The sequence below is a fragment of the Nicotiana attenuata genome, unplaced genomic scaffold (assembly GCF_001879085.1).
Source record: "Nicotiana attenuata strain UT unplaced genomic scaffold, NIATTr2, whole genome shotgun sequence".
Taxonomy (NCBI): Eukaryota; Viridiplantae; Streptophyta; class Magnoliopsida; order Solanales; family Solanaceae; genus Nicotiana; species Nicotiana attenuata.
In genome coordinates this window covers 250,355-273,909 of record NW_017670247.1, presented here as the reverse complement: position 1 = coordinate 273,909, position 23,555 = coordinate 250,355, and the positions used below count along the sequence as shown (strand labels likewise).

The following is a 23,555-nucleotide window of genomic DNA, read 5'->3' as shown; positions in this document are numbered from 1 at the left end:
CGCCTTGAGAAATAAAGCTCACCTAGTCTCCGTGTCAACCATGCTGCTATGCCCACTAGGCCACTAGAGGTGCATGTGCCTGTGCAACAAAAATGCACAGAAGTATAGTATGAGTACAAAAACAACGTGTACTCAGTAAGTATCCCGCCTAATCTAGAAGAAGTAGAGACGAGATGGCAACTTCGACACTTACTAAAGGTCCAGTAATAATATTATTAATGCGATGACTCACAGATTTATTAAGAACAACAGTAAATTCAAATGAGTCATTAAACAGGTGAAAGTTCCTTTTTATTTAAAGTCTCCGGATTCCTAAGCCATTAATTAACAATTATCTCAAGTCGGAAGAGTAGATAGCAATATCAATAAATCTCAAGGCAAGCAATACAAGCATGCACAAATCATGCCGAGGTCGTACAGCCCGATCCAACATAAAATGTAAAATGTGCATTGCCGAGGGTCGAGCGGCACGAACCATAGATGCATCTATCACCCCGCTCGCGAATCATACATGCGACGCGGTCAGATTTAACTAAACAATCACCCTGCTCGCGAATCATGCATGCGACGCAGGTATACATAGAAATACATGCTCAAACAGCAAAATAAGAATTTATCGGGAAACATTTATCCACATAAAGGCCAATTCTCTTTTAATCATTTAAGAAAATATAGTTTATGTCACGACCCAAAATGCACTATGGGTCGTGATGGCGCCGGACACCGTTGTCAGGCAAGCCAACTAAATATTTAATTAAACTCCAATTTTAACAATTTTTGAAAAGACCAAGATTTTTCCTTTAAATTTCATAAGTACAAAAGTAGGTGCTTCATTTCAAATTAAATAATAGCAATCAATACAAAATATTTCAATACCATCCCAGAACTCAGTGTCACAGGTGCATGAGCATCTACTGATAAGGATATCAAATACAATACAACATCCGTCCGGAATACAATGGACAGAATAAAAATACAATTTACTAGAAGGGACTTTACAAGCTGCGGGCCACCTTGCATACTGCAACTCACCTAGTCCCCGAATCATCCATGCTGCTATCTAAAGTAACATATACCTGTGCAACAAAAATGCACAGAAGTGTAGTATGAGTACGTAGTCAACGTGTACTCAGTGAGTATCCCGCCTAACCTCGAAGGGGTAGAGACGAGATAGTCAACCTGGACACTCACTAGCGGTCCAATAATATTACACTAAATGTGTGAGGAAATCATGGACTCATATAGCATGTTCTATTTCATAAAGCTGTAAAACAGGTAAACACCTTTTTAACAATTAACAAAGATTTTCAAGACTTACTTCTCTTCATTTTAATCAATTCATCTCAAGCCATGAAAGGCAATATCATCATTTAAAATTTCTCATGCATCAATATATAAAAGATATCATGCGCAAATCATACCGAGGCGACGGCCCGATCCAACAGAAAATAAATGTGCACTTGCCGAGGGTCGACGGCGCGCTTATAGATGCATCTATTTCCCTGCTCGCGAATTAATCATGCGACGCGGTCAACATGAAATAAAAACATATCCTGCTCGCGAATCATACATGCGACGCAGGTACACATAGAGATACATGCTCAGTCAATCAAGTAAGAACTTATCAGGGAGCGTTTATCAAGATATATTCAACTCTGTTTTAACAACCTTTAAGAAGTAAGGTTAAATTCCTTTAGAAATTCATTTACAAATTCCATGTGATATAAGCAATTTAAGCTATCAAAGAGTTTACAAATAATCCAAGTATTCATGCTTTTGGGTCCTAGACTACCCGGACAATAGCATAATAGTAGCTGCGCACGGACTCTCATCACCTCGTGCGTACGTAGCCCCCAAAAATAGGAGCACATAACCAAATAATTCACTTATGGGGACATTTCCCCCTCACAAAGTTAGAAAGGAGATTCACCTCGCTCCGAAGACTCATAACCGGCATTCTACATCCTTCCGAAGGCTTGAACCGACGCACAATGCACCAAAACTAGCCAATTGACGACACTAATGAGAACATACTCAAATACTTGTTAACAAATCAAATTATGCAAATTCCCAACTCTGCTTAGCGAATTGACCAAAATGCCCTCGGGCCTACGTGCCCGGATTCCGAAATTTCTCGAAGATATACGGAACCCATAACTTCACTAGCTCAAATATATAATTTACTCCTAATTCCATGCTCAAATTCGTGGTGAAATCCAATTTATAAAAATTTCTAGGTCTTCTTCCAAAACACCAATTTCCCCACAATTTTCATGCCTAATTCCATGATATAATCTTGTATTTAACTTGGAAATGAGTAGGAGTAACTTACCTTAACATAGATGATGAAAATTCCCTCTTGAAGCTCCCCAAAAATCGCCCATGCCTTGAAGATATGAGAGAAATGAGCTTAAACCCCGATTTAAAACATGCCTTCTGCCTCCAGGCATTTCCGCACCTGTGGACCCTGGGCCGCTTCTACGGTTCCGTAGGTGCGGTCACCAGGCCGCTTCTGCGGTCCACCCTGGCCTCCCTAGCTTCCGCTTCTGCGCTTCCTTTTCCGCAGGTGCGGTCCCGCATCTGCGGCTCCCTGACCGCATCTGCGGTTCCAGCACCCCTCACCAAAATCCACATCTGCGGTCTTCCTGGCCGCTTCTGCGGCGCCGCACCTGCGGCCCCTTTTCCGCAGGTGCGGTTATGACAGCAACCAGAACCTTCAGCCTTCTTAAAATTCCATTTTTGATCCGTTAACCACCCGGAATCCACCCAAGGCCCCGCGGGACCCCAACCAATCCCAAAACACATTACGGACTTGCTCGAGGCCTCAAATCATATCAAACAACGCTAAGACCATGAATTACACCCCAATTCAAGCTTTATGAACTTTGAACTTTCCAACTTCTACTCTCGATGCTTAAACCTATCAAATCACGTCCGATTGACCTCAAATTTTGCACACAAGTCATATTTGACATTACGGACCTACTCCAACTTCCGGAATCGGATTCCGACCCCGATATGAAAAAGTCCACTTCCGGTCAAACTTCTCAAAAACCTCCAAATTCCTATCTTTAGCTAAATGGCTCCAAAATGACCTACGGACCTCCGAATTCACTTCCGATCGCGCCCCCAACTCCAGAATCACCATACGAGGCTATTCACTATCTCGGAATTCCAAACGCACAATGATAACACTGAAATGCTCTTCAAGCAAACTTATGGAATTTCTTCTAAAATACTAACTTCCACAATAGGCGCCAAAACGCTCCCGGGTTATCCAAAACCCGAACCGGGCATACGCCCAAGTCCAAAATCATCATATAAACCTGCTGGAACCTTCGGATCTCGATTCCGAGGTCGTTTACTCAAGATTCCAATCCTAGTTCATTCTTTCAACTTTAAGCTTCTAAAATGAGAATTCTCTTCCTAAATCAACTCTGAACTTCCCGGAACTTAATTCCGACCACGCGCACAAGTCGTAATACCAGAAATGAATCTGTTCATGGCCTCCGACTGCTGAACGGAGCGCTAGGACTCAAAACGACCGGTCGGGTCGTTACATATACAGCCAAGAAAGCAAGGATTCAACAATATTTAGAAAAGGTACAGGAGTTAATAAAGCAATTTCGAACCTCGAAAGTTACACAAATACCAAGGGATGAAAATCTTGAAGCAGACGCTTTAGCTAATCTCGTATTTGCGGCTGACGTGGCAAGCGATGCAAACGCTTCGGTTATTCATTTATTTCATTCAGCTCTCGACCCTGATAAAAATGAGGTAAATTTTAATAATTTAACGTGGGATTGGAGGAGATCGTTGCTTTTTTGCAGTATGGAACCGTCCCTGATGACAAGAAAAAAGCCCATGCACTTCGAAAAAAGGTTGCTCGCTACTGTTTAAATCAAGGCAACCTATATCGTAAAATGTTCGGTGGCCCCTTAGCTAGATGCCTTGGACCTTCTCCAACAGAGTACGTAATGAGGGAAATACACGAGGGGCATTGTGGAAATCACGTCGGAGGAAGATCATTGGTAAGAACCTTAATCAGGGCAGGTTACTACTGGCCAAAAATGGAAGAAGAAGCGGAAAGTTTCGTGGCCAAATGTGATAAATGTCAAAGGTACGGTAACAACATGCATAGACCCGCGGAATTATTACATCCGGTCATCGCACCATGGCCATTCATGAAATGGGGAATGGATATCGTGGGTCCATTACCACAAGCAAAAGGATAGGTAAAATTTCTGCTCGTACTTACTGATTATTTTACTAAATGGGTAGAGGCAGGAGCCTTCAAACAGGTACGAGAAAAGGAAGTCAAAGATTTTATTTGGCGAAACATCATATGCCGATTCGGTGTACCAAAGGAAATCGTATGTGATAATGGCCCTCAGTTTATAGGAGCTCAAATCACAGAATTTTTTCAAAGTTGGCAAATTAAAAGGATTACGTCCACACCTTATCATCCGGTAGGTAATGGGCAAGCAGAGTCAACAAACAAGGTTATTATCAATAATTTAAAGAAGCGTTTGGAAGAATCAAAAGGAAATTGGCCAGAGGTGCTACCTGGTGTTTTATGGGCGTATCGCACAACAACGAAAACGAGCACAGGGGAAACACCGTTTTCATTGGTTTACGGAGCTGAGGCTTTAATTCCCGTTGAGATAGGAGAACCAAGAACACGGTTCACACAAGCGACACAAGAATCTAATGATGAGGAGATGCGGGTCAATCTAGATTTACTTGAAGGAAGGAGAGAAGCTGCATTAATAAGAATGACAGCACAAAAACAAGTCATAGAACGATATTACAACAGGAAAGCACGCCTCGGATTCTTTAAAGTTGGGGACTTCATACTCAAAAAGGTTTTCCAGTCTACAAAGGCAGCCAACGCGGGTAAACAAAGTCCAACTTGGGAAGGACCCTATAGATTCGTGATATTGCAGGTAATGGAGCATATGAATTGGAGACAATGGATGGCAAAGTACTACCTTCACATTGGAATGCTGTTTATTTGAAGAGATATTACTTTTAAGGAATATTCACGGTCATGTATCACTATTTTGCATTTAATTTTTTGAATTGTTAAAATTTTACTAACGATTTTAGATGATAGGCAAAAAGCTAGCCCGTACTAAATGATGAGTCACGACCTGTAAGGCACCCAGAATAAACTCAAATTCCTAGCCTTGGGTTACAATTATTCTGATAGAAATATAAACGGGTTAAGCAGTCTTCATCTAAAATCGCACCTCCGAGTCCCGTATGTTTTTCCTTTTCAGGAAAAGGACCAAAAGAGAGAAACAATCAAGTGCTCGAGGCTTCGTACTTCAACGCTCAAACACTTGGGGGACTACATAATACACACGAGTATGTGTTATAAAAAAGGCAAAGAAGATTGAGGAGAAATCAAGCCTGAAAAAGTCAAGTGCAGAGTAAAAGTTACAAAGTCACGAGCCATGGCCAAAGAAAACCCTACTGTAGTTAGGGTAAAAGCCATGTACTAAAATGAGTTATATGGAAAAACCTCATGTATTTATTATTCTGAAACGGGTTATGAAGAAAAACCTCGTGTTTGCAATCTAATTTTAAATCTGTTACAAGAAAAACAGTTACGAGAAAGTTATAGATGTAATTCAAATACATGTAAAGAATTCTTCAAAACTAGACAAAGTTCAAATAAAAACTTGTCAATGTTATTACAAAAGAAACATGTGTGTTCCTATTTCTTTATCGTATGTTAACACCATTATGAAGTTGAGACGTCTTCTTCATTAAGTGTTGAAATATAAAAGGGCCCTCTTTTATAAAACTCATGTTTACTTTAGCTATTCATGAAGTTAACAAAAGCATTTTCTAAAGAACAAAAATGCAGATTATTCTATAAGTCCTTAGAAATAATGGCAAGGATAAAATAAATAGAAGTTTAAGATAATAACACAGAAAACTTCTTAAATACTTAAAACTAAGTACGAACTTAGTCATAAAACTATGAAATTGTTTATACAAACTGCCCCATAAAAGACTTGGGGACTTGCGTTCCAAAACCAAACCTCAAATGAAGTTAAGGGTTTGATTACAATTTTTTGAAATAAACCCTCAAATGAAGCCAAGGGTTTCTAACACAACTTTCCAAAGTGGTGCCTGCAAAAAGAAGGAATTCAAGACAATGTAAAATTTTTCACTAAGAAGATGTGGGAACTGAAGAAGATGCATCAACAGCAACGAGCTCAACTTGGACAGGAGCATCAAAGGTTGCGGGTTGATCTTGATTCACAGCAACAGGCTCAACTTGAGCAAAAAAGCATCAGCAGATGTGGTTTCAACCTGGCTTGTGGCAGTAGGTTTGATTGGGCTCGAAGAAGATGCAATACCCGTATGAGCTTCAACCACGTGAGCTTCAATCACGGGAGAAGGAAAGTCCTGTATTTGCTGAGCTTGTTCAATGGTTTCATTAACCTTAGCTAATTCTGACTCCAGGTCGAAGTTTTCTTGACCAGCTTCAATTAGGGTATCATGACGTGAATTCAAAAAAGCCCAACTTACCTCAACATCAAATTTTTCTTCAAGGATCTCATAATCTTTTTCCCAAGCAGCCACCTCATTCTTGAGCTCTTCATTTTCGTCCAAGGCGGAGTTACAAGAAGCTTGAAGAGAAACATGAGAGCTCTCTAAAGCACGAACCTTATCAGCAGAGACTCGAAGCTCTTCTTGTGCTTGAGTTGAATTTTGCACGAGCTCTCCAACATAAGCTTCTTTTTGATTCAGCAGAGCCTTCAACGCCCTGTTCTCTTCGCTAGCCTTAGACAGCTGTTCTGAAAAGGAGGATTCAAGGCGTTCTTTTTCTTTTTCTGCTTGGTTCAAGGAAGCCTTGGTAACCGCTAGCTCCGAAGTTAATGCTCGCACTTGCTGCTCTAAGGTACTCTTGCTCTCTTGTAAATCCTCCATGTCTATTTGAGCACTGTCAAATTGTTCCTTCCAATTGATTGCTTCCAACTGAGAATCACGTGCAACCTTCTCTGAATCACGTGCTACCTTCTCCAAGAGAGAGATTCTGTTCATCAGCTCAGTGCCGATAAGATTGGCCTAAGAAAAAAGAAAGGGAAATAAGAATCTCGAAGATAGAAATTTTTACAAAGTAAAGAAGAGAAAGAAGGAAAATACCTTCAAAGTGGCATGCACTATGTCATTCATTAAAGTCAGGCTGCTATGGCTCTCCAGTTTTGCTTTCTCGATTGGGCCAATTAAAGGCTCGAGCCAAACGTCAGCTTGACCTGACTTCCTTAAGAGGCTGCTATCAGCAGGAACTTCAATAGTTACGCTCCTCATAGCAGTACTTCTACTTAAACAACCCACCTCCGTATGGTGAATGATAGATGGGGGAATTGTCAAAGGAGGAGTGGTGGAAGGAGTAAAAACAGTAGAGGGAGGAACAGAAACAGTTGAGGCAGGTAAGGAAAGAATCACAGGCGCGGGAGTAGAAAAGGAAGATAAGGGAAGTTCATCTAAAATGGGCCCTAAGTTTCCACTATCAAAACCACTGATAAAAAGTTGATTAATGGACTCACGAGTATCATGTGGAGTGACGTCATCATCAGGAATAATAACAGGGGTATCAACAGGCTCGGAAAGAGGAAGACGAGGTGAGATTTCAGCTTCGTCGTCAGATACAACACGTCTTCTAGCTCGTGGTCTCGTCACCAGGGAGCCTCCTTCATCCTCTTCTTCTGAGTCTTCTTCTTCAGTAGCTTTTCTTTTTGCAGAAGAAGAACCCAAGATTATTTCTTGGGCTGAAGAGGTACAAGTACCCAAAGAGTCACGAGAGGCCGCAGCTGCCTCAGCAGTAACCCCTCGAATAGCAAATCCTGATAAAAAGAAGGATAAAAGTTAGAACAATAAAAGAAAATATTTATATACGTGAAAGATAAAATAAAAACTCTTACCATGAGTCTTTACTTTCCAACCGTAACGGTTGGAAAGGTTTTTCCATGACCTACCCTCCATTGGAGCGGCCCTCAACAATTTTTCTACCCAACCATGAAAGTTGGGCACATTCTCCACAACACCCATGGTTGCTGAGAAAAGAAAAGAAGCGACATTAGAGAAATTAATAAGCTTGAAAGAAAAAGGAACGAGAAAGATATAATACTTACGTGCAAAGTTCCACTTCTCAAGGAAGGAAACGTTATCTTCACCCACTAAACCATCCGTGGGGGCAGCAATAAACCGAGCATACCAGCCACGGCCTTTATCATCTTCGGGGCTCACTAAAACCCTCTTGCTCCTGGCTGCTAGGGTAAAAACGCCATTACGGAAAAGCCTAGGGGAGTAGAGGTGAATTAGGTGGGGGAAAGTAAAGACAACATCTGCCAAGTTGGCGAGGTGCCTCAAACAGGCGACAGCCCTCCATACAATTGGACCGATTTGACCCAAACAAACGTTGAAAAAATGGCAAAAATCTAGAATGACCAGGTCAATGGCTGGTTTGAACCCTAGAGTAAAAGGGTATGTATAAACAAAAGAGAATCCAATCATGTACGAAGTGATCCTCTGATTTGGATTAGGAATGATAATGGGAAAATCATCACTCCAGTGACAGTCCTTACGAACTATAGGAGCTAGAATTTCAGTAATTTGAGTGGGGGAAGCATCGGCACGATCTAAAGTGGCAACTTGGTTCCTAAGAGATTCCCTATCATGATGAAAAGATAGTTCTGTTGGGGCTCTCTCTTCAACTAAAGGCCCACGTAAAGGTTCATAGGGTTCTTTGTTCCTAGAAGAAGACCTTTGAGAAAGGGAACCTCTAGTTCTAGAAGAGGGACCAGAACTAGGAGAAGGCGTGGATGTGCTACCACCGCGAGCAGACCCTAAGCTACGAAGTCTACCACCTCTTCTATGCCTAATGGGAGCATTAGGGAAGTTATCTAAAATAGGAGTTCTCCTAGGGTTAGGGTTTGATGAAGTCATGGCAAAGAAGATTGAAGTGAAGAAGAAGTGAATAGAGATTTGAAGAATTGAAGTGTTCAATACGCTTTATGTGATAAAAGACAAGAAAAGAAGTTATATTTATACTGATGGACAACCGGCAAAAAGAAAAAGTACAATGATGGAAGGACCATAATAATGATAACTGACACTTCGTGAACAGGGAAGCCGAAAAGAAAGCCTAAGAAAGTGCTGCAAAACTGTAAAGCTAATAAGAGGATGACACGTGTAAAAACGCATTAAATGGAAGTGACAATTGAAGCGTCAATTTTGTCAGAGCATTAATGGTGACAAAAATTCTATTTTAATGAAATCCACTTCCCAAATATTCAACTGATAAATAAATGAAAAGTGGGGGTACTATCTGTATTGGGGAAAATTATAAGGGTGACGTGTCAGGACACGTGGATTAGTCAAATGGTCAAAGAATCGCAATTAACCACGAGTCAGGAGTTACAACAGATACAATCAAGGAAAGAGGAAGAGGCATGGGACATCAGAAAAGTAACACGACACCCGTACCTATTTAAGTCATTTATATCCGAGAATCAGAAGGAATGAATCTGACAGCATACGAGGGTCCAAATACAATATTTGATAAGCATTAAATGTTGAAAACGTTAGAGAATCTGTCTTAAATGTAATGATTATGTAACGTAGCATTCAATGTCATTTATTGCCCATAATAACCTTATTATGACCAAAGCAAGGCACTTACATCTAAGATAGCTATAAAAGGAGAAGATTGAACAATTGTAGGGACACGAAAAATCATCTGAATATACTTTGGTTTACTTGCTTTATTCAGTTACATTCTGGATATTCAAATTATTCTCTTTTATATATTATTGCGATTATCGGTAACCCGTGTTCTTCTAAAATATAGCTTTAGTCAAAATTCTATTTTTTGGTTAAACAGACGTGCTGAGGTTCTTCTTGTTCGATATGTTTGTTGAAGTCCCTGTTTGAAGTGATTCTTGGCTCGATCACTCAGAAATTCCCTGAGATGCCCGTTATTGAATAACCGGGCCACTTCTTCCCTTAACTGTCGGCAGTCCTCGATTCTATGACCATGAGTGCCATGATACTCACACATCAAGTTAGGGTTTCTCTAGGTAGGGTCGGACTGTAATGATCGAGGACACTTGGTATCTTTAATGCGACTGATGGCAGATATGATGCTGGCAACATCAACGTTGAAGTTATTTTCCGATAACCTTGGTGCCTCCCTAGCCTCGAGTGGCCTGTCGAAACTATTTTTTGCTCATGAGTCCCCGACTACTGTGGCCTCGATCGTTCCTCTTTTTGTTTCTCACATGGTTACGCCCAGATCCGTTAACCCTTCGATCTCCGCTATACGGTTGATACCGGTATCTATTCGATCTTGGTTCATGATCGACGACTCTCTTAGATCTGTCATTAGTTCTGATGGGATAAACGTACCCGGAGGAGGTCTGCGCTGATCGTCCTCGACTTTGATTTTTGACGGGTACCTGTTATGGACGTCGGCCCAAGTTACCGCTAGGTACACTATCAAATTCTGTTTCAACTATTGTGAAGCTAAGGAGCTTCGGGGTTTGAGTCCTTGAGTGAATGCATGTATGGCCCAATCATCCACAAACAGAAACAAGTCCATCCGTTCCATTTGAAACCTCGATACGAATTTTCTGAGCATTTCGTCATCTCTTTGCTTTACCTTGAAGAGGTCCGATGTTCTGCTCTCGACCTTGATGGCCCCGGCATGTGCTTTCACAAAGGCATCTACAAGCATAGCAAACGAATCAATAGAATCTGGGAGTAAGTTGTGATACCATATCCTTGCCCCCTTTGACCGGGTTTCTCCGAACTTTTTTAACAGAACCGACTCGATCTCGTCATCTTCTAAGTCGTTACCCTTGATAGCACACGTGTACGAGGTCACGTGCTCATTTGGATCCGTGGTTCCGTTATACTTCAGAATATCGGGCATACGAAACTTCTTCGGGATTGGATTCGTGCCGCGCTCGGAGGAAAAGGCTTTTGGACAAATTTCTTGGAGTCCAGGCCTTTCAATATCGTGGGCGCTCCTGGGATTTGATCAACTCTGGAATTATATGTCTCCACCTTTTTGTCCTTGGCCTCAATTTTCTTCTCCACCGATTCCATCCGCTTTGTCAGTTCCTCAAGCATTTTTATTATTTCGAGGTTGGTCCCGGGCTCAGCTTCACCCGACCGTTTTGTGACTTGCTCGTTTCTTCGGGTGTTTTCCCGAGATGGTTCGGGCTCAACTCTGTTGGGGGCATGACTTTGATTCTGCAGCTATGCTATCGCCGCATGTTGGACCTGTAACATTTCAAAGATCACCCGCAGATTGATCACGTCGCCTTCACCTTTGGGCGTACCTCGAGTCGTTGGCCGGGCTCCTCCGCGAACTCTGTTATCAAGGTCGATCGACAGGTTGGCGTCGATGGCCACATATGAGTTGGCATCGATTGGGTCTGCAACTGGGACTCCGTTAGGATCAGCATGGGGCACCTCGTTGCTAGGTATTATATTGTTATTTTCGCCATGATTTCTAGACTCAGCATCGACGTTCAAGTGAGCAGACTGAGAGTTTGACATTCTTAGGTAGATCTCAAATCAAAATCCAAAGAACAAGCGTAAGATATAGTGTGTTATGGAAATTTTTATCAAACTGCCATTATTATCCTTAGCCTACAGTGGGCGCCAAACTGTTTACCCTTAAAATGGATAACAACTGAATTTATACGCGATTTTAAGGATATGTGGATTAATCCGATACAAGTGATTAATAATGTTAGATAAGCAACTGAAAGATAGAATAGATAGCCAAACCAACACCAATACTGAATCCGAACTCGGTTATGGGTTTAATAATTTATCTGCCTTCGATTCGTAGCCAAAATATATATGAAAAGTTATGAACAAGAATCAGAACCTTTGAATAGCTTAGAAACAGAGAAAACAAGTTTATATTGCCTTGATATGCGTGTTACAGTGTGTTTATTGAATAATAGACTTCCCCTTTATATAGTAGAGGAGTTTTATCCTAATTACAATTCTAAGAAAGGTAAAAATCTTCTTCTTCGCTAATCACTGATCTGTTGCCGATACAGGCCGAGATCTACGTCGTGATTTTCGGTTGGGCACGGATATCACGACCCTTTGTTAATCGTGTGCGGTCATTTGGCAATGTTTTCCGAGGTCTCGGAGCTCGAACAGGGTCCGGGAGGCATGGTCTCGATGGCTCCGAGGGCAGGTGTTTTGTTCGGGTCTTGATACGGGAGGCTCCAGCTTCGATTTCGATTCCTTGTAATAGGAATGAATAAATTGGAAAAGTAGAACGACATAGCATACTTCTTCGACATTTCTTATTCAATATTTACATGGCACGCTCTAGGAAAATCTTTATCTTAACAAATTCAAATTGATTTTTTTTTTAAAAAAGAATTGATGTCTTTTGCATGTCTGGTTCCATATAAAATGTCATACCTAAAAAAATTATTTGTAATGGATCATAAAACCGATCTCCCTTCTAAACCCTTCAATTCCAGAAAACTCCTCATCAAAAATCAGATACAACCTATACAACTCATATTCTACAATATATTTGAAAAATCAAATACAACGTATACCAATTATCATTTCATAGGGGAGAGGGAAGATAAAATTTAATGGAGGGATGATGATATTTATGAGATATGAAGCTTTCACCTATTCACTTGGAAGAGGTTTTTTGTCGAGCTAGCAAATTCTCCACCCCAAAATCCATTGCTACGCCTAACTTTGACATGTATGCCTGCCTGTCCATGGAAAGAGCTCGGAGAAATGGTTACCTAATCAATGCTCCTAACACTTGAGTTTAATGTTAAGAACATAGTGCATAATTTGCAACTAAGACGCGCGTCACAAGTTTGAATTTTATCGCCGAAAATTTCATCTGTTAAGACATCCGATTTATGTGTAATTGGACGAGCTTGAGCTGCGGCTCTATTCCTAAAATGGAGCCTCATCCCTACTTGAGCTATCCCACTTCATTCATAGAAAAACCTACCACATGTTAGACTTTAACAATTTTTATGTTGGATGAATTCGATCAAATATTGAAATAGTTATACCTTCTTTTCTTTTTAATAGAATTAGTGTTACTTGACTGACTCTCAGGTATTATTTCAATTGTTTAGTTTTCAAATCAAGCAAAGATAAGGAAAAGAAATGCATAATATCCTCCTAGAGTTGCGAACCAGTGGTAAATGATACATCAGACTAAAAAACATAACAGTAGCAGAAATCAAAATTTGAATAATGTGTGTCATCCCCACTTATATATATATATATATATATATATATATATATATATATATATATATATATATACACACATATACATACAATTTTCATGCCAATAAAAACTTGTTTAAGATGTTGAGTAATAGCCTGTTTAGCCAAGCTTTAAAAATCGGCTTATTTTGTTTTTTATCAAAAGTACTTTTGGTGAGAAGCAATTTGTGTTTGACTAAATAATTTGAAAAACACTTATGAACTACAATTAGTATTTGGCAAAGCTTTTAATAAGTGTTTCTGTGTATTTTTCTCAAAAATGCTTTTCAAAATAGTGCTTACGAGGAGAAGCTACTTTTTTCTACTTCTCCAAAACTGCTTCTGCTTCTGCTCAAAAGCACTTTTTTTCTTCTAAAAACTTGGCCAAACACTTCAACTTTTTTTTTTAAAAAGAAACATTTAAAAAAAAAAAAAAAAGTGCTTTTCACCTTGGACAAGCTTGGCCAAACAGGTTATAAACCTGCAATTATGAATATTCTAAGTTTTTTTCAAGCGTAAGATGGATATCTCGTACCTATCAATGGGAGGATCAAGGCCTTCTGAAAGATAGTCATTAGATGAGACAAGTTTTTACAGTCGTCTATCATATTAACAATATTATTTGATAATAATATTGTTTGCCAAAAATGGAACGAATAGTGGAATGATACGCACTCCTCCATCCTTAACCATCTCGTGTTATATACCAGGTATGTAGTCGATTTATATAGGAAGCTTGGATTGAAATGTAAATCATTATTGTATTAGAACCATGACAACTTCAACCTGGAAACTAGTTGGATCAAAAGTTCCCCAAGTCTAAAGTTGAAGTCAAACAAATTGGTAGTTGGCTACATCAATAAAGAGGTATGCTTGACGAGTTTGCAAAATATATGAAGCAATCTAGCATCTTGATTTCAAAAGACACCAAGAACAAAGGTAGGGCATACAATGAAACACTACCAAGTAAAAAATCAAAAACTGGTAGGTACAATGAGATGGCAGGTTCTTTCACATTCTGATCTTATATATCAATGAGAGCTCATATAGCAAAAGTATGAATGCCTTAATAACATATAATCATAAACTACATATAAAGCTTCAGCAGTTTATGCCAACATATCAATTCTTTGCTTTTTTGCAGCAACCTTAACAATAACTAAAACGAGAGTACATTATGAACAGCTACTTCAAGACAAATTTATTGTAACTTTACCATACTTCAACTTATCGACAAAGATTCAGACCTAGTATCTGCTATAGTATGAACTTTTGGAGATAGAAGTTGCTTGCATATGAAATTATCGAGCTTATGAGCAAAGTTTAGCTTACAGGAAAAAGATTTCCAATCCCCTGTGCCGCTATTTTGATCTTACATATATGATCCTACTATCTAAGGACAACAATTAATATCATATTAAAGTCACGATGATTGTACACCTTCAAAATTCTGTCTCTCCAACCTCAACCTCCGCAGTTTGGGCATTATGAAAAGAGCGAAGAGAACCAATTAATTTTTCATTTGTCGATTGTTTATTATCAGACCATGATCCCAACAGCAGAGAAGAAGCTCCATGAATTTGGCAACTTTCTAGAGCGGAAAAATGCAGAAGCTAAGGTATAATGAAGATCTATTAATTTGCTAAAAGCATATGCAAGTAAAAACAAACAGCATTCCCTCAAATCCAAAGTGTAGGCGATACAATGGAGCATGATTTGATATGTGTGTACAGAAAAATATGGTATAAACTGACAATAATGATCAGAGATATGGTATAAGCCATAAAAGATCAACAGAAGTTAAAGTATTGACTATCATCTAGTTTATGCAAGTGTAGTTTTTAAACAAACGCAAGAAATTTCATATACCAATCATGCCATCAACAAAGGCAAATGCCTCTGCACCTCAGGCTTACTTTCTGTTTCTTTTGCTTGGCCATATCCCTAACTGGTGGCACTTATCATTCAACACCTCTGAGCCAAGCATCACCTGTCTTTGCCTTGATTTGCATAAAACTATTCTGTGTTTTTTAATAAGGTAATCCTCTTACTGCTGTAATACAACACTAAGAAGGTGCTGAATGTGTACCAGTTCCCAAACTCTATTGATTGATCCCTAGTAAACCCTACAGTGTGAAATTTCATAGTATATTATGTTCGATAATTTTTTTACAAGTATACGATATGTAATCAATAATTAAAGTCTGTTCCTTGGTTTTTATTTTCTGCTTCAACTTTTCTTATATTTATCTACATATCAAAGTACACGTGCATATGCTCTTGGCTCTCCTCAAAAGAGATAACATGCCTCAGCTTAGACTAAAACCTCAAGCTCCAATTCATTCAGCAAAGAGAGCAATGCAGCATTTTTCCTGCTAGTACAATTGCTATGGAGGCTCTTTCACATCTGATGATTACCACTTGTTACATTAGTACTTTACTAGTAAGTCTTTCCAAGTACAACCATGGCTACCAAATCAAGCTTCCCACATACGACAAAACATAACATTTTTGCCAGCAATTTTGGAACTCTCACTCATTTCAAGTCTTCCAACACTTCATGCTTAAGTCACCATTTCATATAAACACTGTAACTAAAGTTATCCATTTAATAGGATATATAGAGCCCGTTTGGATGGGCTTATTTTAAGTGACTTTTAAGCATAAGCCATAAGTTAGGAATTCTAACTTTTGGCTTTTGGCTTATTTTTGTCATTTTAGCTTAACAACGCTTTTTTAGTTTATCCAAACATGACAAAATGGCTTAAAAGCCAATTTGGCTTAAAAGCACTTAAAATAAGCCAATCCAAACGGGCTCATATTTCCACCATAAACACGCTAAATATCAAGTCTAGAGATTCAATAACCAGTGATCATAAGGGTTTCACACTTTTCTGGTCGTTCCAACAATCAAATACCTACCAATTAGAAGAGAAAAAGGACTAGACGGAAACATCCAAGCAAGAGTAGACTACCAAAACATTAACTCGAGACAATCTATTATTGGTTATATCCTACTGTTGTTTCACAAATTGTTACTTAGACTAACACACATTTATCTTTCTTAACAGAGCTGACAAAATGTCATCTTTTTCTTTAAAAGACATGGTGTAGGGCCAGCTTACACACACGTCGACTATTCCACTGAGTACCTGTTACGTCCCACCAACACAAGTACCGGGAGCAATGTTATCTCTTTTAATAGTACAACAACAACAAACCTAGTATATTCTTACAGGTAGGGTTCGGGGAAGGTAGCGTGTACGCAGAGAGGTTGTTTCCTATAGAAACTCGGCTAATGTTATCTTTTTTAATAGTGGTAACAACAAATTTAAGACAACCCAATGAAATGAGCCAAAATAACCATCTTTTTTATTTAAAAAATTAGATCTACAAAATGATACACGAAAATAATACTTGTACATATGATTATTCTCATATATTCAGTGGAACACAGTAATCATTTAAAAAGCACTAAAATTATCAAATCAAAAACCGAAATTAAATCAGTCAAGAAACTCAAACTCATCTTCCTTAAGATGTGCCAAGAACTTAACCGGACCATCTCGCCCTTCCAAATTGTCCACCACGAACTCCACTTTGTAAGGCAAATTAGCTGATATTTGTTTGCCTTTATGAAAACCCACGTATTGTTTCAACGTTCCAATTCTATTTACCAAATCCAATTCAGGAACCTTAGGCACGTGATACACTTTCAACGGAACCGTAACCCTAACCCTAGATCCAACTTTCCCAATTGCTTCAGCGGATTTTTCATCAACTCCCTCATCTAAGTTCAATGCAGATGAAGAGGATACAGTGGTGGGGTTATCGACTGTTACAGACCTAGAAATGAAATACCCATTTGTTTTTTTAGGATTTCTTGATTTCTTGACTTTGATTTGGGGAAAAGGGTTAGGGTTTAAAATGAAAGATGGGGTTTTGGCATTGAGAATGTTGAGAATTGATGATGTAAAGGAAGCTGGACTTGAAGCAGTCATGGTGGTGATTTTGGTTTACAGTGTTTTTGGAGGGGAGATTTTTATTTTTATTTTTGCTTTTTTGTTGATGGGGGATTTTGTGGGGAGAGATTTTGAGATTTTTGTGGTGGTGGAATTTATAAGGTTTATCCAATTGGTTGATTGAAGTATGAGATTATTATAGGAGGAATTACATGGCTATGCTTGAGGTTTTGTCCTTAGAAGAAAATGAAAAGATCCAACGAGGAGTGCTAACTACGGGTATGTGACTGAAGCTATGCGACAATTACATATCCTGATATTTGCCATTAAACAACAATTTTGCCTATCACGTTTTAAGGCTACAATATTGATGTAACTTATGTGATATTAATATTTTTTTATTTTAAAAATAATTTAATTTTTAGATTCATATTTTACCTTTCATGAGAAATCTATACTTATGCAAATATTTATAATTCGTTTTAGATCATAAATTTCAAAAGTTTTTCGTTATTTTCTAAATTTCACTGTCTAGTGAAACAATAACATAAAATTGGGACGAAGGGAATATTACAACTAGAGTAATAGATTTCTTAGCACATTTGGAATTGGTTTAGCTAAGATGATAAAATACAACAAACAAATGTTGAATGGTCAACTAAGGCTCAGCGTAAAGAATTTTTAAAAAGGTAAATTTGAAACGTAACTAAATGCTAGCTTTAATTAGGTAATTGCATATAATCAGAACTGACTTGGCTCTAACGGCATAAGATAAAGTAGAAATTTCATTGTTATATACTCAAATATAATGACAACTATTAGGTACCGAGTATGCCTGCAGATTCTCTTATAAGCATGGGCGGATCCCGAAAGGGTGGCACGCCACCTACAAGCTTCGACCGAGACAGTATGTTTATATATGTATGTAGACTGCCACCGAAGTAACAAATACTAGCATAATGCCAGTGGCAAATGGCTAGATTTTACCTTGTTGGTGAGGGATGACAACAGCACTTTTCAAAAATTTTAGTTGTTGCATCGGATAGAATTTTTCTTTCCCTTTCCTTTCTAATTGTTCTTTCCCTCTTTTATCCATTCAACAAAGAAAATAAGAGGAAAGAACAACACTAGTTCTCTCATTTTTCCCATCTCATATTCTAACTTCTTCAATTAATTTCGTCTATTCTAACTAATATTGTTCTTCCATTTAATCATTCGTTTCCTTTTAACTTTTTTTCTTTTTCTTTTCTGATTTTTATACCAATTAACTCTGCACCTAGAAAGAAAGAGTAAATAAAGAAAAGAGAAAATATCACGGAGGATTAGGATTAATCTGAATCACTCTCTTAAAATGGACAAGTTATTTGGAGACCACCATGTGTTGAAATAGAAAAGCCTCACAAAGCTGAGGATCGATTTCATTATATGAAGAAGGAAGCCAACCCCTCTGTTGAAGAAGAAAGAAGAAGAAAGACTGGAAGGGATTGGAAAAACAAAGAGTAAAGTGTTTCGGAGTTAACTAGGTTAAACAATCTTATGTCCGAAATTTTCACTCACTTACGTGACTCGATCTTAGCCCTTGAAGAAAATAAACGATCTTCATCTCTCAGCCATCAGATATGGAAGAAGCAGCTGTATATTAAATTTGTTCTAGAAAGACCTAAGCATGTGCTTAGCACATGTGTGGACATAGTAAAGGAATATTTCTGTTATATAGTTACAGCACAATAAATAGGAATAGGACAAGTGTACATAGATTTTCTTTGTACAATTTTCTTTACAGCAATTTACTTGTACATATAGACCTTTGAGTGATGAATACAATCAGTGGAAAATTCTCCTATTTCATGGTCCTTTTCTTACATGGTATCAGAGCAACAGTAGCTCGATCCATCTATAATCAATCACCAATCATCTTCTCTGTTTCTTCCCTGCAATTCAGCTTTCAGCCATGGCAGGAGATGAAGCTTCACCCACTCTTTCACCTACTCTTCCTCTATCTGGTTCGTCCAGTTCTGGAGTCACAACATACACAAATCACCCTTATTCTTTGCATTCATCTGATGCACCTGGGATGACTCTGGTGAACTCACCTTTTGATGGAAGAGGTTATCCAGGCTGGAGAAGGTCAGTATTGATTGCTTTGTCAGCCAAGAATAAGATTGGGTTCATCAATGGTGCCTGTGTTGAACCAGATCTGGCGTCTAAGGAACACCCTCAATGGAGTAGGACAAATTATATGGTAACCTCTTGGTTACTAAACTCACTTTCCAAAGAGATAGGAGACAACGTGATTTACTCAAAGACTGCTCAAAGTCTTTGGGACGGCCTTGAACATAGGTTTGGGCAATCAAATGGTGCCAAACTTTATCACCTACAAAAGGAAATTGCAAAGTCAGTACAAGGAAACAGCAGCATAGCAGGATATTTCACAACACACAAAAGGTTGTGGGATGAGCTGGACTCTCTCAACTCTTATTTGGAATGTACTTGCAACTGTCATGTGAAGGGAAGAAGAAGGTGGCAAAGTTCTTGGAGGATCAAAGGATCATTCATATTCTCATGGGTTTAAATGATTCCTATGCACAGGCAAGAGGACACATACTAATGATGAACCCACTCCCTAGCATAGATCATATCTACTCAATACTTCTACAGGATGAAGGTCAAAGGGAGGTATACCTCAGCCCTCACTACCCAACAGATAGAGCAACATTTATGGCAAACACACAAAATAAGATAACACAAAGAAACAATGGTTCAAGAGGCTGGAATCCTACACAAAAATATGGGAATCAACAGCAGAAATCCAAGGGAAGAAAGACCAAATTCAACCCTAATGCAATATGTACTCACTGCATGAAGACAGGGCATGTTAGGTCAGACTGCTACAGGTTGATAGGGTTTCCTGAAGATTTTCAGTTTACCAAAGCAGGGAATTATCAAGGCACAATCAAAGGAAATGCAGTGATGGGAAGCCAAGAAGGAGCAGAAATGGAAGTTACTCCAAATGAAAGAACTGGGAACATCCAGAATCAACTCTTCAGCAAAGAACAGGTTTCAGAGCTAGTGAATCTGATAAAGCAAGTACAGATTGGAGGAGCAGCAAATACAGGAGCTAAAATCAATGCAAATGCAGTTGCTGGTACTATACTTAAGTATTCTGGAACCTGCCTCGCTGTTTTTAACACTAAGACTTGGATAATTAATTCTGGAGCTTCAGAGCATATGTGCTTTGATTCAAATTCTTTCCTCAATTTAACACCTCTTCCTGTCCCTTTACATATTGGCTTACCTAATTCATTTCAATTACATGTCACACATATTGGAAGTGTTTGCATACAGCCTGACATGACACTCAACAGAGTTTGCTTTATGTTCCCTCTTTCAGATATAACTTATTGTCTGTTCATAAGTTATGTGCTCAATTCAGTTGTTCTTTAAATCTCACTTCTAGTGCATGTCTGATGCAGGTCCCTTTAATGAGGAGGGGACAAGTTTTTGGTGAAGTAAGGGATGGTTTGTACCTGCTCCAGCCAACTAGTATAGGGTCTAGTTTTCTATCTAGTCCGCATGTAGTTTCAATTCCAAAAGGAAGCAATTTCAAATGCTAATGCTATTTCAAATGTAAAGGATTGGCATGTAAGGCTTGGGCATTTGCCTTTCCCAATAATGAAAAAGTTTAGTTTCATTCATTTTCCCTCAAATTTTGATTATGTTTGTAGTGTTTGTCCTCAAGCAAGACAAACTAGGATTCCTTTCCCTATCAATCAAATAAAAACACATGGTAACTTTGATCTAATACATGTTGATACTTGGGGTCCTTTCAAAAACACAACATATAATGGTTTTAAGTACTTCTTAACCATTGTGGATGACTACAGTAAAGGGACTTGGACTTTCTTGTTAAGTCCAAAGAGCAATGCATATTCAGTATTGAAATCATTTCTGATTTTGGTAGAAAGACAGTTTAACAAGAAAGTGAAGAAGATAAGATCAGATAATGCACTGGAATTAGGAAAAGGCACACAAGAATCCAATTTTCTACTTGAACAGGGAATCCTACATGAAACTTCTTGTGTTGCCACACCACAACAAAATGGCGTGGTTGAAAGGAAACATAGACATCTTCTTGAGGTTGCAAGAGCTTTGAAGTTCCAGTCTAATGTTCCTCTACCATACTGGGGTGTGCATTTTAACCTCTACTTATTTGATCAATAGGTTTCCATCCAGAATTTTGAAAGGAAAAACACCTTATGAGGCCTTCTTTGGTAAGCCACCTACTTATGAGCACATAAGATCTTTTGGGTGCTTGTGTAATGTCTCTACTTTGAGTCACAACAGAGGGAAATTTGCTCCCAGGACAACAAGTTGTGTTTTCTTGGGATATGCTGCTCATCAAAAAGGATATAAGGTATTGGATCTAGCAAGCAGAAAGGTCTTTGTATCTAGAGATGTAAGATTCCATGAGGATCAGTTTCCTTTTGCTCATTCTGCCAGCCCCTCTATTCCACCTTACTTTCCCTCTACTCCTATCATACTTGATCACTCTCAACCAGCTTCCACACCATCTCACATAGATCAAGGCTCACCTTCTTCTAGTCCCTCCTTCACACCTAACAGCCCTATTTCGTACATCATTCCTCCTCCAAATGCACCAAGCAATTGCTCCCCTGATTATATTCCTGCCCCTGTTCCTAACCTAAACCTTCAAGATCCTTCACTCACTCCTTCACCTAGTCCTGTCTCTCCTTTTCCTCCCAGATCTAATCCTATTGTATTAATTCCTACTCCACCTCCACCAATCAGAAAATCTGACAGGGTCAGCAAACAACCAGCCTACTTGCAGGATTATGTTTGCAACACCATCATTCTCTCAGACCTCACATCTACCTATTTCACTCATCCTGCCCAGCCAACTGTTTACTCTTTTGGAGCTTTATCTCTCCCTAATCAAAGCTCTTTTATTCTTTATCCACTATCACAGAACCTAGAAGCTTTGCTCAAGCTTCTTCTCACCCAGGATGGCAGCAGGCCATGGATGCAGAAATTGCAGCCCTTGAGTTAAACCACACTTGGGATGTGGTTGATTTGCCACCAGGAAAGAGGGCTCTACCTTGTAAATGGGTATACAAGGTGAAACATAATTCTGATGGGACTATAGAAAGATTGAAAGCAAGACTAGTGGTCAGGGGGGGACATACAAAGAGAAGGGATAGACTACTCTGAGACTTTCTCCCCTGTGGTTAAAATGACCACCATTCGATGTTTGTTGACAGTAGTTGTCAAAAAGGGGTGGAAAGTCTCACAACGGGATGTCAATAATGCATTTCTGCATGGGGAACTGCAGGAGGAAGTCTACATGAGATTTCCTGCAGGTGTTTCCCCCCCTAAACCTAATCAAGTTTGTCTTTTGAGAAGATCACTCTATGGTTTAAAGCAAGCATCTCGACAATGGTATGCTAGGCTTGCAGGGGCACTAAGTTATAAAGGTTACTCGAGTTCTTTGAATGATTATTCTTTGTTCTACAAACAATCAGGTGCATTATCATCTATTATTGCCGTCTATGTGGATGATATACTTCTGACAGGAGATGATCTCACAGAACTCTCTCAAATCACTGAATTTCTCAGCACAGAATTCAGAATCAAACATCTAGGAGACATATACTATTTCCTAGGCATGGAAATTCTAAGGGAAAAACAAGGCTTTATCATTAGTCAGAGACAATTTACCTTGGATCTGTTAAAAGAATTTGATTATACAGGGGCAGCAGTATCTTCTCCACTTGATCCCTGTGCCAAGCTTCATGCTGATCTTGGTCCTCCAATGGAAGATCCAACTCTTTATCGTCATCTTGTCGGTAAGCTAAATTATCTCACCAACACGAGACCGGATCTGTCCTTCGCTGTTTTGTGCCTCAGTCAGTACATGCAGCAGCCTACTCTTTCACATTTCTTCGCAGCTCTGCGAGTTTTGAGGTATTTACACTCTGATCCGTCTCAAGGGATTTTTGTATCAGCAAATCCCTCGTTTGATTTACTAGCCTTTTGCGATGCCGACTGGGCCGCTTGTAGAGATTCTCGCAGATCTGTGAGTGGTTTCTTTATCACACTTGGTGGAGCTCCTATTTCTTGGAAATCCAAGAAGCAAGTCTCTGTATCTCTTTCCTCTGCCGAAGCAGAATATCATTCCATCAGGCGTGTCACAGCTGAGATAACCTGGTTAGTTCGCCTTCTTGCTGACCTATCAACACCGGCGACCTTACCGGTACCCATTCACTCCGA

At 39.1% G+C, this 23,555-nt stretch overlaps 2 protein-coding genes across 2 annotated transcripts; one reads left to right on the top strand and one right to left on the bottom strand.

Moving 5' to 3' along the window:
* Positions 1 to 16,655: 16,655 nt before the first annotated feature.
* Positions 16,656 to 17,512, bottom strand: LOC109236621 (ferredoxin-thioredoxin reductase, variable chain-like). The gene has a single exon (XM_019402814.1). It carries the CDS (start codon positions 17,304 to 17,306, stop codon positions 16,812 to 16,814), a length of 495 nt encoding a protein of 164 aa, XP_019258359.1. The 5' UTR covers positions 17,307 to 17,512; the 3' UTR covers positions 16,656 to 16,811.
* A 1,706-nt stretch (positions 17,513 to 19,218) lies between these two features.
* LOC109236602 lies at positions 19,219 to 22,335 on the top strand. The gene is made up of 5 exons (XM_019402791.1): positions 19,219 to 19,833; positions 19,926 to 20,633; positions 20,741 to 20,786; positions 21,229 to 21,427; positions 21,489 to 22,335. Exons 1-5 carry the CDS (start codon positions 19,219 to 19,221, stop codon positions 22,333 to 22,335), a joined length of 2,415 nt encoding a protein of 804 aa, XP_019258336.1.
* The last annotated feature ends 1,220 nt before the right edge of the window (positions 22,336 to 23,555 follow it).

Coding starts and splice junctions, on each gene's coding strand:
- LOC109236621 (XM_019402814.1), bottom strand. CDS start 17,306: ATGACTGCTTCAAGTCCAGCTTCCTTTACATCATCAATTCTCAACATT.
- LOC109236602 (XM_019402791.1), top strand. CDS start 19,219: ATGGCAGGAGATGAAGCTTCACCCACTCTTTCACCTACTCTTCCTCTA. Junction 20,634..20,740: donor CTGACATGACACTCAACAGA/GTTTGCTTTATG, acceptor TGTCTGATGCAG/GTCCCTTTAATGAGGAGGGG. Junction 21,428..21,488: donor GCAAGAGCTTTGAAGTTCCA/GTCTAATGTTCC, acceptor TTTGATCAATAG/GTTTCCATCCAGAATTTTGA.